The sequence below is a fragment of the Acanthochromis polyacanthus genome, chromosome 9 (genome assembly GCF_021347895.1).
Source record: "Acanthochromis polyacanthus isolate Apoly-LR-REF ecotype Palm Island chromosome 9, KAUST_Apoly_ChrSc, whole genome shotgun sequence".
In the NCBI taxonomy this organism is placed as follows: domain Eukaryota; kingdom Metazoa; phylum Chordata; class Actinopteri; family Pomacentridae; genus Acanthochromis; species Acanthochromis polyacanthus.
Window position 1 is genome coordinate 1,012,181 of NC_067121.1, and position 12,923 is coordinate 1,025,103.

General features: G+C 40.2%; 1 protein-coding gene across 1 annotated transcript; it reads left to right on the forward strand.

Moving 5' to 3' along the window:
- Positions 1 to 3,260: 3,260 nt before the first annotated feature.
- On the forward strand, positions 3,261 to 12,337 carry LOC127535483 (uncharacterized; the record flags this gene model as incomplete). Its single annotated transcript, XM_051953641.1, has 4 exons — positions 3,261 to 3,392; positions 3,676 to 4,008; positions 8,814 to 9,190; positions 12,176 to 12,337. Coding segments are annotated over exons 1-4 (921 nt in total), but the record flags the coding sequence as incomplete, so codon positions are not given.
- Positions 12,338 to 12,923: the final 586 nt, after the last annotated feature.

Consider the following 12,923-nt stretch of genomic DNA (forward strand, 5'->3'; position numbering starts at 1 on the left):
TCTAATCAACAGTAAATGCCTGATAGCCTCTTGTCTCACAGAGGCGTGAAAATGATTCAATTTCAAATGGAAACTGCAATTTTGAAAAAAAAAAATGTGACTAGCAAATCACAAAGGCGACAGTTTGGGATGTCTAAAGTTTGGTTGTTAATAAATAAGTATAAAACTGTTGATCTTTCAGAGGCTGTTTATGTCCATCACAACTTGATTGAAGCTGCACAGTATGGTTCAACTGAAATGAAACCAGTGTAATTAATAATCACACAGAGTTTAAACTGGTTCTCAGTGGTTTTACAAAATCAGTGTTTTCTTTGAGTGACTATAACACTTTTAATTGTGTCTCATATGGTGAAACCTCATCATATTTTCAACAAACAAGTGAACATTTACTTCAAACAGGATCTGTCAGAACACTCACCATCAGATATTTGATTCAAATCATTCAGTCTTGGACACAAGGTGAAATTCAGGAACAGTCAGAAGGTTTCTGCAAGAGAATCTCAAACAGCCAACAGGCTCACAAGGAGCTAAAATAATCAGAAATGGAGAAAGAAACGAGAGTTTTAAAACAAGCAATAACACTTTCAAATCAGTTCTAACACTAACTGGTCAACAGTGAAGTCCAGTAGAAATTGGAGTATTGTTCTTCTAACTCCTGTTATCAAAGAATCATAAAAACAACCTCCATCACAGTTAGTCAAGATGCTGCTACCAGTCTGTAACCAGCAGGAAGAGGAACAGAGAGAAGAAACTACAGATCAAAGAGGAGACGGAGAGATTCAGGGAGGAGCTGAGCTGTTACTGAACTATAGAAGAGACACAAACTTCCACATTCAACTCACTATCAATAAACATTACTTTGTTCAACATGGTTCTGTTGGATAATTGTGGGTTTTGTGTTTTGCTTCTCTACATTTTAACAGGTATGTGACCTCATACAACAAGAGAATGTTGTGATTCCTTTACATCATCTAATAAGATCAGATAAACTTTATGATGAACTTTATTGTTCCCCCCTGAAGACATTTTCAGTAATAATAACAGTTTTCTCTTCCTTTAGGTGTCAACTGTCAACAACTCACTGCAGAAAAGGATGAAGAGTCCAGTTTAGAAGGCAGCACTGTGACTCTGTCCTGCAAATACACCAAAGGAGCTGCTAGTTATTTCTTCTGGTATCAACAACATCCAGGAAAAGCACCAGAATTCCTGATCTCTCATTCGCTGTCAGGAGACATAGGATCAAATCTAGTTCCTAGACTGTCTGTTACAGTGAGAAAAGAAGAAACGAAAATGGATCTGAAGATCTCCTCTGCTGAAATGACAGACTCTGCTGTGTACTACTGTGCTGTGAAGCCCACAGTGACAGGAAACAGTAAAACTCTGTACAAAAACCTTTGGAGCAAAGACAACAGAAAACTCCACAACATCCACTAGAGGGAGACACACTCTGTTAAAGCTCTGATTTGTGACTTGGAGTGATGACAAAGACAACAGAGAAATGAAGCAGTAAAGATCAGAGACAGAGCTGCTGTGGAAACACAAAACAATTTGATTGGATGAACTGAAAAAATGATGTCAAGAGGTAATGGCCCCGCCCACTGAACTTCAGCTCATCCACTCACATTATTTCTTCCTCATTGTGCTGCAGTGGAAGAACATTGTTCATCTGATGTGTGTCTGACTTTAATAACTCCAAAGACATGTTGCTTTACCTCTTTTTGTTTTCATCTCACTTCATAGGTGAGTTTATGAACACATGAATTTCTCTTTAACCTGCTGTGTTCATGTTCACAGTTGAAATCACTCAATATTCTGTCTTTGTCATCAAGTTGTGTACAATCTAGTTGTGATCTGAGCTCCAGTTGAGCTGTTTGTGTCCACAGAGTAACACTGTACAGGTGACATTTTCCACTGTCTTCTCCTCTCAGCCTCATGGACAATGTGAGTCTGATGGCTTCATTTTCTCTACTTTTTCCAGGACTAACAGCTGGAAACACAATCTCTCCTGAACAACATGTAGTCAGTGGAACAGAAGGAAAATCTGTCACACTCACATGTAACTATCAGACAGATGATACTGACATTACCCTTTACTGGTACAAACATCATTCTGACCTTCAGGCTCCTCAGTTTATACTCTATAAAGGAGCAAAGGGGAGCACAGCTAAATATATTCCTGATTAGCGATGTGAATCCCAAACAACAGATACATCAACTACATTGACCATCAATCAGCTAACCCTGGCAGACACAGCTCTCTACTACTGTGCTCTAGAGACACAGTGATACAAAGTGTAGCAGAGGCTGTACAAAAACCTGAACACAGATATGAGACTCCTCTTCAAAGAGGAGGGAAGTGGTATTGAGAGCACAGCTTCATATCAGATGGATTGTGCTAATTCCTGTTTTCTCACAGTCACTGTGGTTACAGCTGCTGATGAAACACTGTGGGAGGATTGACAGGAGCAGCAGATCAGTGATGCCTCCAGAAGAGATGCTGCAGAGGATTTGAGGGGAAAGTTCACTCTCATGAAAACGATTAAAATCTCTTTATGATTCTAATATTCAAAGTTCTGTCCATGAGGATCACTCTTCAAACTGCAGCACAAGGATTTGCATAAACATGTCATAAATAAACACAAATTGACCACAACCAGAAGAGAAAAAGCAAAAAAAGAAGCACAACGACACAGAATGACCGAAAAACGACACAGTGACCACCAAGATGTACACACAAAAAGATGTTAAAAAAATATGCAGAAACAAGTGGAAAATAACCCCAGAATGGTGCAAAAACAGAAACAAAACAAACAAAAACAACACAATGACCACCAAGATGTACACAAAAAGATGTTTTAAAAAAAGCAGAAACAAGTGGAAAATAACCCCAAAATGTCACAAAAACAGAAACAAAACCACACAGAAACAACACAAAACGAATAAAAACAAAGTGATGTGACTGCAGGTCTTTGAGTTTGGGGTGTTGCTGCTGTGGGGTCTTTTCCAGATGTCAGATGCAGATGTTTAGAGTGTGAATGGTGCTGAACAGAAAGAGCTGATGAGCTGCAGGAATTCAAATGATTCATTCTGATTCAAGACCTCAAAAATAAAAGATTCCTCTTAGCAATGACGTGTGTGTAGTGGGAGTGTGGGAGTGTGTGTGTGTGTGTGTGTGTGTGTGTGTGTGTGTGTGTGTGTGTGTGTGTGTGTGTGTGTGAGAGAGAGAGAGAGAGTGAGTGTGTGTAGTGGGTGTGTGTGTTCACCTTGTCTGGGTGTGTCCCTCTAAAAGCAGCAGGTACTGCAGCAGCGCCTCTATTTGTGCTGGGATACTTGAACCGTCCAGATGGATCTGTTCGCCTTGAAGTCGTTTCTGCTTTTGCTTCTTTTCACCGGTAAGAAGAAGGAAACTTTCTGCACTCTGATTTATTTTCAAACTGTACTCTGGTTTGGACTATTTCGTGATTTTTTTCGTGCGTTTTTGCTGTGTTTTTCCATCGCTTTACGCACGGAGACTCCTGTTTCCTGCGTGTAGTCTGTTTGAATTCGTGATCAAATCATGTCAAATGTCTTGTTTATCGTCCTCCTTTATCCTGCTTTAGTTTTTTTTAACACTTATGTTACTTTTTCCTCCTCTTCCTGCTCTCTAACGTTACTTTCTGTGACTTTGTCCCCCAGGACGCTGCACACCGCAGGATATTCTACCGGCCGGTCCAGTGAACGCAGTTTTGGGTCATAATGTGACTTTGACAACGCTGCTGGTTGACAAACCGAACTACGCTTTCATAAGCTGGAGTTTCAGCGACGGGAAGGAGCAGGTGCCTGTCGCCACCGTGGGTTCACAAGGGCTGAAGCCGAACGCAGCTTATGAGGGAAGAGTGTCCATTAACACCACCAACGGCGCCCTGAGCCTGTCGTCCCTGAAGGCAGAGGACAGCGGGGTTTATAGCATCAGCATCATAGCGCCTGATGGCACGACGGATGGTGCAGAAATCAAACTCCAAGTTCTGCGTGAGTCCTCTCTTCTCGGGGTTCTACCTGCCAAGGTGCAGCAAGAGATTATATCCAGTTTCCTGTTTAATGTTGGATTACATCTGCAGTGCCTCGTAGTAGTTCAGATAATCGCTGTAGTTGTTTGTTGTGTGGCTGGGAACGCCTCTGTGAACTGGTTCAGTTTTAAATTGCAACATGTACATCGCAGTCCGGCATGTGTCACCTTTCCCTATGGATTAGGTTATGTGTTTTTAAGTTGTCACGCTGTGAATCAAAGCTACTTATTGGACTGTGTCTGCCGCATTGATAAGAAGCTTCTAACAATCAAGAAAATGTGCTTTAATGTAAACGTTGGGCTTCACAGCAGCTCCACGACACGGTTGGGAGTAAAATTGGTACATTTTCTAATGCGCTTTGGTGCGGCAGGAAGGCGCTGACCACACCGGAGGGAGAGCAGATATCAGTGCGCTGCAGGACTCTGCGTCGCTAAGCAAGTTCGAGGACTATATTCCTCGGCGGAGGGAAGGAAACTATTATTTGTTCTTTTTAGTTTGTTTGCTTTGTCCACATTGTGTGCAGTTTAAAAACATTTGAGCTCCTCTTCTTCCATTTGACATTGTGTTGTAAAATCACTGCGCAGGAGAGCCTGAAAGTTGAGCAACCCCTGCAGGCTTTAATTTAAATAAAGTTTAAAAAAAAGTCCAGAATGAAATGAAAACAGTAGAAGACTCTTCTGCTGAACTGCTCCAGGGTGTGGCTCTGCATACTGTACTTTCCTGTGTGTGTACGTGTGTGTGTGTGTGTGTGTGTGTGTGTGTGTGTGTGTGTGTGTAGGGGGGGGGGTAGGTGTGTGTGTGTGTGTGTGTGTGTGTGTGTGTGTGTGTGTGTGTGTGTGTGTGTGTGTGTGTGTGTGTGTGTGTGTGTGTGTGTGTCCATCAGTGGTCAGCATCATCACACACTCACCAACAGGGCTCATTTTCTGGTCACCTGTTGTTGGTGCTTTAAAATCAGTTTAAAAACTTCCAGTGAAGTTTCTCCTCATTGTTGCCGTGTTTTACAGCCCTCAGGCTGCAGTGATGTTGCTCTAAAGCTAAAATGTCAGTGCTGGTAAATTAACCACAAAAACACCATCAGACTCATCTGCTCTGTGAAAATCTTAACTGCTACTCCTTGGTGCTATTTTTCAGATTTTATCTGGGTTCTAACTTAAAGATAACTAATAAAATCATAGAAAAATAAAGTTAGTTTACATGTGAACTGTAAAAAATAAAAATACAAAAACAAACCAATGGTAGTTTGTTCTTTTACAATCTTTTACCCTAAAATTTTACTGTTTTTTTATTGTACTTAAACAAATAAATTCTAGTGTTATTTAGTAGATATCTGCTGTTATTTGAATTAAAAACATGTATATTGATGTAAAAAAATGGTAAATTGTCTTTTTATTTTACATGTCAGTGAAGCATGTTTCATTTTTATGTTGCATGTAAGAAAAAAATGGTCAAAACTGTACATAATATTCACTTAAAGAAATCTACTCTTTATTTGTTCTGTTAATATGTTTGATTGTAAAATGGCAATATTTGCTGTATTTAAATAATCAGAGCATGTTGTTCTGCAGATATCTGCCGATATTTTCAAGAAAAATGTAGATATTGACAACTAAAAAGCACTGAAACATTTTAAATTGTTGCTTTACAAAACCTCATGTTCTGTCAAACTATAAATAACAGCCGGTTAAATCATATGTTCATTGATAAGTTGACTGTAAAACAAGAAAAAACAAAAAAACGGCCAAAACTCAAATAACGGTCACATCAAACATCCAATGTGTTGCTTTACAGCAGGGGTCGGCAAGTAGATGTGGCTTCGGGCCAAAATGTTTGTAAACAGTCGAACAGCGGGCCAACCTGCGGGGGGGGGGGGGGGGGGGTGCGCTCCGATTCTGCGAGCGGGGGGCGGGGCGATACCGCGAGAAGGAGCTTCGACAGCTAATCGCTGCTGCTTGAGACACACGTCTCAATTCTGATCACAGTTGTATTAAACATGACTCCCGAGACACACACATGTTTTGCACACACTGTTGCTCAGTGAAATCTGGCTGGTACAACCGTGTCCGACCAGTAGCGCGAACGCGGAAATGCCCGGCAGCAGCCGACCTCGAGAGTTTCGTGTTGCAGTGACGGACTGGCTTGGCTCCATGCCAAATCAAATTTTCAAAATCATCTGGCGGGCCAGATATTATTCCTGACGAGCCAGTTTTGGCCCACGGGACGCCAGTTGCCGACCACTGCACTAGAGGGAGACACACTCTGTTAAAGCTCTGATTTGTGACTTGTTTGACTGATGACAAAGACAACAGAGAAATGAAGCAGCAAAGATCAGACAAAGAGCTGCTGTGGAAACACTTTGACTGAGCAGAACTGAAATAAATGATGTGAAGAGGTAATGGCCCCGCCCACTGAACTTCAGCTCATCCACTCACATTATTTCTTCCTCATTGTGCTGCAGTGGAAGAACATTGTTCATCTGATGTGTGTCTGACTTTAATAACTCCAAAGACATGTTGCTTTACCTCTTTTTGTTTTCATCTCACTTCATCGGTGAGTTTATGAACACATGAATTTCTCTTTAACCTGCTGTGTTCATGTTCACAGTTGAAATCACTCAATATTCTGTCTTTGTCATCAAGTTGTGTACAATCTAGTTGTGATCTGAGCTCCAGTTGAGCTGTTTGTGTCCACAGAGTAACACTGTACAGGTGACATTTTCCACTGTCTTCTCCTCTCAGCCTCATGGACAATGTGAGTCTGATGGCTTCATTTTCTCTACTTTTTCCAGGACTCTCTCCTGTAGAAGATGAAGTCAGTGGAACAGAAGGAGAATCTGTCACACTCATATGTAACTATCAGACAGACAGTGGTTATGCTAGACTTTACTGGTACAAACATCATTCTGACCTTCAGGCTCCTCAGTTTATTCTCTGGAAAGACGGAAAAGGATGGACAGATGAACATATTCCTGATCAGCGATATGGATCCCAAACAACAGCTACATCAACTACACTGACCATCAATCAGCTAACCCTGGCAGACACAGCTCTCTACTACTGTGCTCTAGAGACACAGTGATACAAAGTGTAGCAGAGGCTGTACAAAAACCTGAACACAGATATGAGACTCCTCTTCAAAGAGGAGGGAAGTGGTATTGAGAGCACAGCTTCATATCAGATGGATTGTGCTAATTCCTGTTTTCTCACAGTCACTGTGGTTACAGCTGCTGATGAAACACTGTGGGAGGATTGACAGGAGCAGCAGATCAGTGATGCCTCCAGAAGAGATACTGCAGAGGATTTGAGGGGAAAGTTCACTCTCATGAAAACGATTAAAATCTCTTTATGATTCTAATATTCAAAATTCTGTCCATGAGGATCATTCTTCAAACTACAGCAACATAAATTGCCATATAATGTCTTTTCTTTGTTAGTTACACGACCAGTCAAAAGTTTGGACACACCTTTGCAATGAATGTTTTTCTTTATTTTCATGAATATTTCCACTGTAGATTCTCAATGAAGTCATCAAAACTATGAATGAACAAATATGGAATTATCGTGTCATCAAAAAAGTGTGAAACACGTCAAAATATGTTTCATATTTTAGATTCTTCAAAATACCAACACTTTGCTTTGATTACTGCTTTGCTCATTCTTGGTATTCTCTGGATAAGCTTCATCAGGTCGTCACCTGAAATGGTTTTCCAACAATCTTGAATGAGTTCCGAGAGATGTTGACTACTTGTTGGCCCTTTTGCCTTCACTCTGTGGTCCAGCTCATCTTAATCTGGAATGGGTTTTGATCAGGCAATTGTGGAGTCCTGGTCATCTGACACAGCACTCCACCATTCATGTTTATTGTCCTATAAATAAATACATAGATAAATATTTAAAATAGACCTGTCCAGGGTGTCCCTTGCCTTCACCCCAAATCATCTGGGATAGGCTCCAGCGCCCCCGTGACCCTAATGAGGATTATGTGGTGTGTGGATAATGGTGAGATAGATGGATGGATGGATGGATGGACATTTGGATATTTGAGTGAGCAGAATAATCTTCCGCTCACTCATTATCACTCTTGTTAGATTTTTTTTCAATTTTGAGCGGCCAATAACTAAACATGTGGCCTCTGTTTAAGGCATTTGATTATTTTGGCTCAGTTTCATGGTAAGTCTCTGAACCTACCTTGATGTTGATCCTGCTTTTTTTCTCAAAAGATTCTTTCAGTTTGAAACAAGCGAATATTTATCCCAGAGGCTCAGAAGAATCTGTCCTGGAACTTCTTCAGTTTAACGTATACATGCTTCTGCATGAAACACTTGTATGCAGACGACACACAGTTGTACATGTTACTCTCCTCCAATGATCTTAAGTCAGTGAGTGAATGAGATCATCATCAGAGACAAACACTCTGTTAGTCAGAGCTGTGAGAGGAAGGAGGAAAGGATGAAGGGAGGAGCTAAACTGGGACTCAAGGACAGAAAAGACACAAACTTTCACAGTGGAGTTTGATCCAAGAACAGACAGATTGTCTTCATCTTCAAGATGCTGTCAGTGAACTTCAGTCTGTTTGTCACTTTGTTTGTGCTCACAATAAGAGGTAGGTGACATATTTAACATGAACAGAGTTTCACTGAGACAAATGAGTGGATCACACAGTTCCACCTATTCGACATGGAATAAAACTCTTAAAGTTGCCGATTGTTCTCCATTAATCAATCATCTTTATTGATTCATGTCTTCCTCTGCATGTTGTGTTTTTCTCCAGAGTGTAAAGGAGAAGACAAAGTGATGCAGCCATCAGGAGATGTCATTGCTGCTGAAGGAGACACAGTTACACTGGACTGTACTTTTGAGAGCAGTTCCACAGCACAATCTACTTTGTTCTGGTACAAACAAGAAGTGAATGGCTTTCCGAAGTACATTTTAAGACGTGGTTATTCTGGAGCTGATAATGCTGAAGAGTTCCACAAAGACAGATTTAATGCTGAACTCAAAAAGACATCAGTTCCTCTGAATATCCAGAAGCTTCATCTGTCAGACTCTGCTGTGTACTACTGTGCTCTGCAGCCCACAGTGACAGGAAACAGTGAAACTCTGTACAAAAACCTTTGGAGCAAAGACAACAGAAAACCCCACAACATCCACTAGAGGGAGACACACTCTGTTACAAATCTATGTTTGTTTACTGCATAAAAGAGTAGCACAAATGTAAGATAAAAACACTAAATTTGAGAGGAAAAATCACTTCAAACTAGTGAAATTATCAGTCCATGCAGCAAGTAAATTTTACTTGATAAGAATTCTTGAAATAAGATTTTTTTAATCTTAAAATAAGGTCCCAAGCATGTATGCAAAAGATTTAAATAAGCTGAAAAAGCTGATTTTCAGCTGAAACTATTTGAAATGAGGGGCGATACTGCCCACTAATAAGTGAAAAATATGAACAAATAATTCCTTATCACAATTTTTGATTTTCTTATTTCTAGCAAGACATGCAGTAAAGGGTCACAGCCTGGAACTGAACCCAGATCACTGCCTTCATAGGGTACTTGCACAACCAGCTGAGCTATCTGGGCCCCATTAAACCCAAAAACTGTGACTCTACTGAAATCACAACCAGGACTGCATTTATGCTAAACTTCAATGTGTGCACAGAATTAGCACTGACAAGAACATTTATTTGAATTGCTTTCTCAAATATTGCTTTATACATGCAGTGCTTGTTGCTTCTCAAAATATAGAACTGCTTGAAACATTTCAATAAGCAGAAAATGTGTATCACATTATACATGTACAGCTTTGTGAGACTGTGAGTTGGAATAGAGATCGATTAGCCTATGAAGCTGCAGTACCTAATCTTGCCCAGGCCACTGAGTGGAGAGATGCTGAAAAGTTCATTGATCATACATTGTTCTATCCAGCCAGTTTCAAAAGCAGCGTTTATGTTTTGACTAAACATAACCTTGATGATGTCATGGCCCTTAAAAACTGAAATGAGAAACCAAGATGAAGATGTGGTGAGGTGATCTGTGCTCTGTTACTGTCTGTGCTGTAGTAATGAATGGATAGAGCATGTGATGTTACTCTTTAGTACGGCTTTGGAAATAAATGTGTTGATGTTGGTGCAACATCAGTGTTTGTAATAATTCTAATGAGCTCACCAAAGTCCAAGTTGTATCAATTGTTACTAGGAGGACTTGAAACAAGTTTTTACAGCTAAAAATGATCTGAAAAGATGAACTGTGGCATCAAATAGAGCCTTTGACAGTCATTTATCTTATTATGCATGTAAGATAATTAATTTAAGATTTACAAACAAAGTCAGAATTAAAAGACAAATATTCTTAAAACAAGATTAATAATTTACAAATTCTACTCTTGCATAGTAAATTATTCTCAAAACAAGATCAAACAGACTTTTTGGTTAGATGTAAGACGATAAGTCTGGGTCTGAAAGTTAATTTTTGCAACGTTCAGATTCAAACTGTCTCCACTCTTGAGACAACGTTGTGATGAAGAATGTTAGAAGTGAAGATAATGTGATGAGTCTCCTCCTCCTGACTGCAGAGGTGCTGCATTAACATCACATCAAACATTTCAGCTTTTAAACTTGGAAAATTGGGTATTGATCTCATAACTGCATGTTTCTGATCAGAACACATGAAATACATTTTTAAAACGTCACATAATCAGTTTCCATTTTCTTTTAGCTGAAATTTAGAGTTGAACATTTCACTGATATAAATCTACTGATAAATGGACCTTTTCACTTTCCAATGTGAAGCCATTTGAGATGCAAACTGGATCTAAAAAGTGAGATATAAATAAAGTTTTATATTATCCTCATTTGCTTAAAAAATACTTTTATTTTCAGTACGATGTCATCTCACTTTCAAACAAAACTTATGATTAATGTGGAAATTACAGGAGAACACTTTGGAAGAAGTTACTAGTCACATTTAGATGTTAATATTTTGTCACACAATATGATCAGAATGAACTGCTGTTGGATAGTTTCTGTATAAACTGAGATGTTTCTGTAAATGAGAGACAATCACACAACAAATCCTCTGACAACCAAACTAACTGCTGAGAGACATCAACCACTGAACATGTGTGAAATATAGAGAATCCATCCATTCTCTATACACCGCTTTATCCTCACTAGGGGTGCTGGAGCCTATCCCAGCTGACTCGGCGAAGGCAGGGGACATCCTGGACAGGTCACCAGTCTGTCACAGGGCTACATATACAGACACACAATCACACCTATAGGCAATTTAGAGTAATCAATTAACCTCAGCATATTTTTGGACTGTGGGAGGAAGCCGGAGTACCCGGAGAAAACCCACGCATGCACAGGGAGAACATGCAAACTCCAAGCATAAAGATCCCAGGCCCACCCCAGGATTTGAACCGGGGATATTCTTGCTGCAAGGCAAAAGTGCTAACCACTACTGCACTGTGCAGCCCAAAGAGAATCCAGTCTGCAAATTTAAACAGAGGGAAAACAAGCAGGACTCAGGAAATCATTTAGAAAATACAATCATTGATTGATGACTGACTGATGATCAATAAATATGTGAGAGAGTGAATGAGATCATCAGCAGAGACAAACACTCTGTTAGTCAGAGCTGTGAGAGGAAGGAGGAAAGGATGAAGGGAGGAGCTAAACTGGGACTCAAGTACAGAAAAGACACAAACTTTCACAGTGGAGTTTGATCCAAGAACAGACAGATTGTCTTCATCTTCAAGATGCTGTCAGTGAACTTCAGTCTGTTTGTCACTTTGTTTGTGCTCACAGTAAGAGGTAGGTGACATATTTAACATGAACAGAGTTTCATTAAAAAAAAAAGATCACAAAGTTTTATCTGTTCTACTTTGAATAAAACTCTTTACAGCTGCAGATTGTTCTCTGTTAAACAAAAGTTTTGATTGATTCATGACTTCCTCTGCATGTTGTGTTCTTCTCCAGAGTGTAAAGGAGAAGACAAAGTGATGCAGCCATCAGGAGATGTCATTGCTGCTGAAGGAGACACAGTTACACTGGATTGTACTTTTGAGAGCAGTAACGCAGGACAAACTACATTGTTCTGGTACAAACAAGAAGTTAATAGTTTTCCTAAGTACATGTTAAGACGTGGTGATTATGGAGGTGATGATAATGCTCCAGAGTTCCAGGAAGACAGATTTGATGCTGAATTCAGCAAGACATCAGTTCCTCTGAAGATCCAGAAGCTTCATCTGTCAGACTCTGCTGTGTACTACTGTGCTCTGCGGCCCACAGTGACAGGAAACAGTAAAACTCTGTACAAAGACCTTTGGAGCAAAGACAACAGAAAACTCCACAACATCCACTAGAGGGAGACACACTCTGTTGAAACTCTGATTTGTGACTTCTTGTTGATTGGTTGAGCTGAAAAAACAAAACACTTCGGCTGAATCCCAAACCGCCCCCTACACACTCCCCCTCCACTACCGAGTGTCACTCCAAAAGAAGTCACACTCGCAGCTGTGGAAGGCACCTATTATTGAAGGCGGAGGGTATAAATACGATCGTCAGGAATGGGACGCCCCGTCGCCTCACCGGAAAACGGAAGATGTCATCACCATGGTAACACAAAGACGCCTACTGTCATGGCTGTAGCGCTGTGGCACAGGTTGCAACTAACAAGGATCGCTGCTACTTCCAGAAGATGAAAGCATCCCACTTTTTTTCACTCACATGTTTTCCAATCCTATTATCTGGCATTTCAAATCCAACAAATGAATAAATGAATAAATGAATTCTGTCAGTTGTGATCAAATTTTAAGGTGTCAGGGGGTGCACAATTAAATCAAACGTCAGCAGAGAAGAAGATTTGTTTCTTTTGTT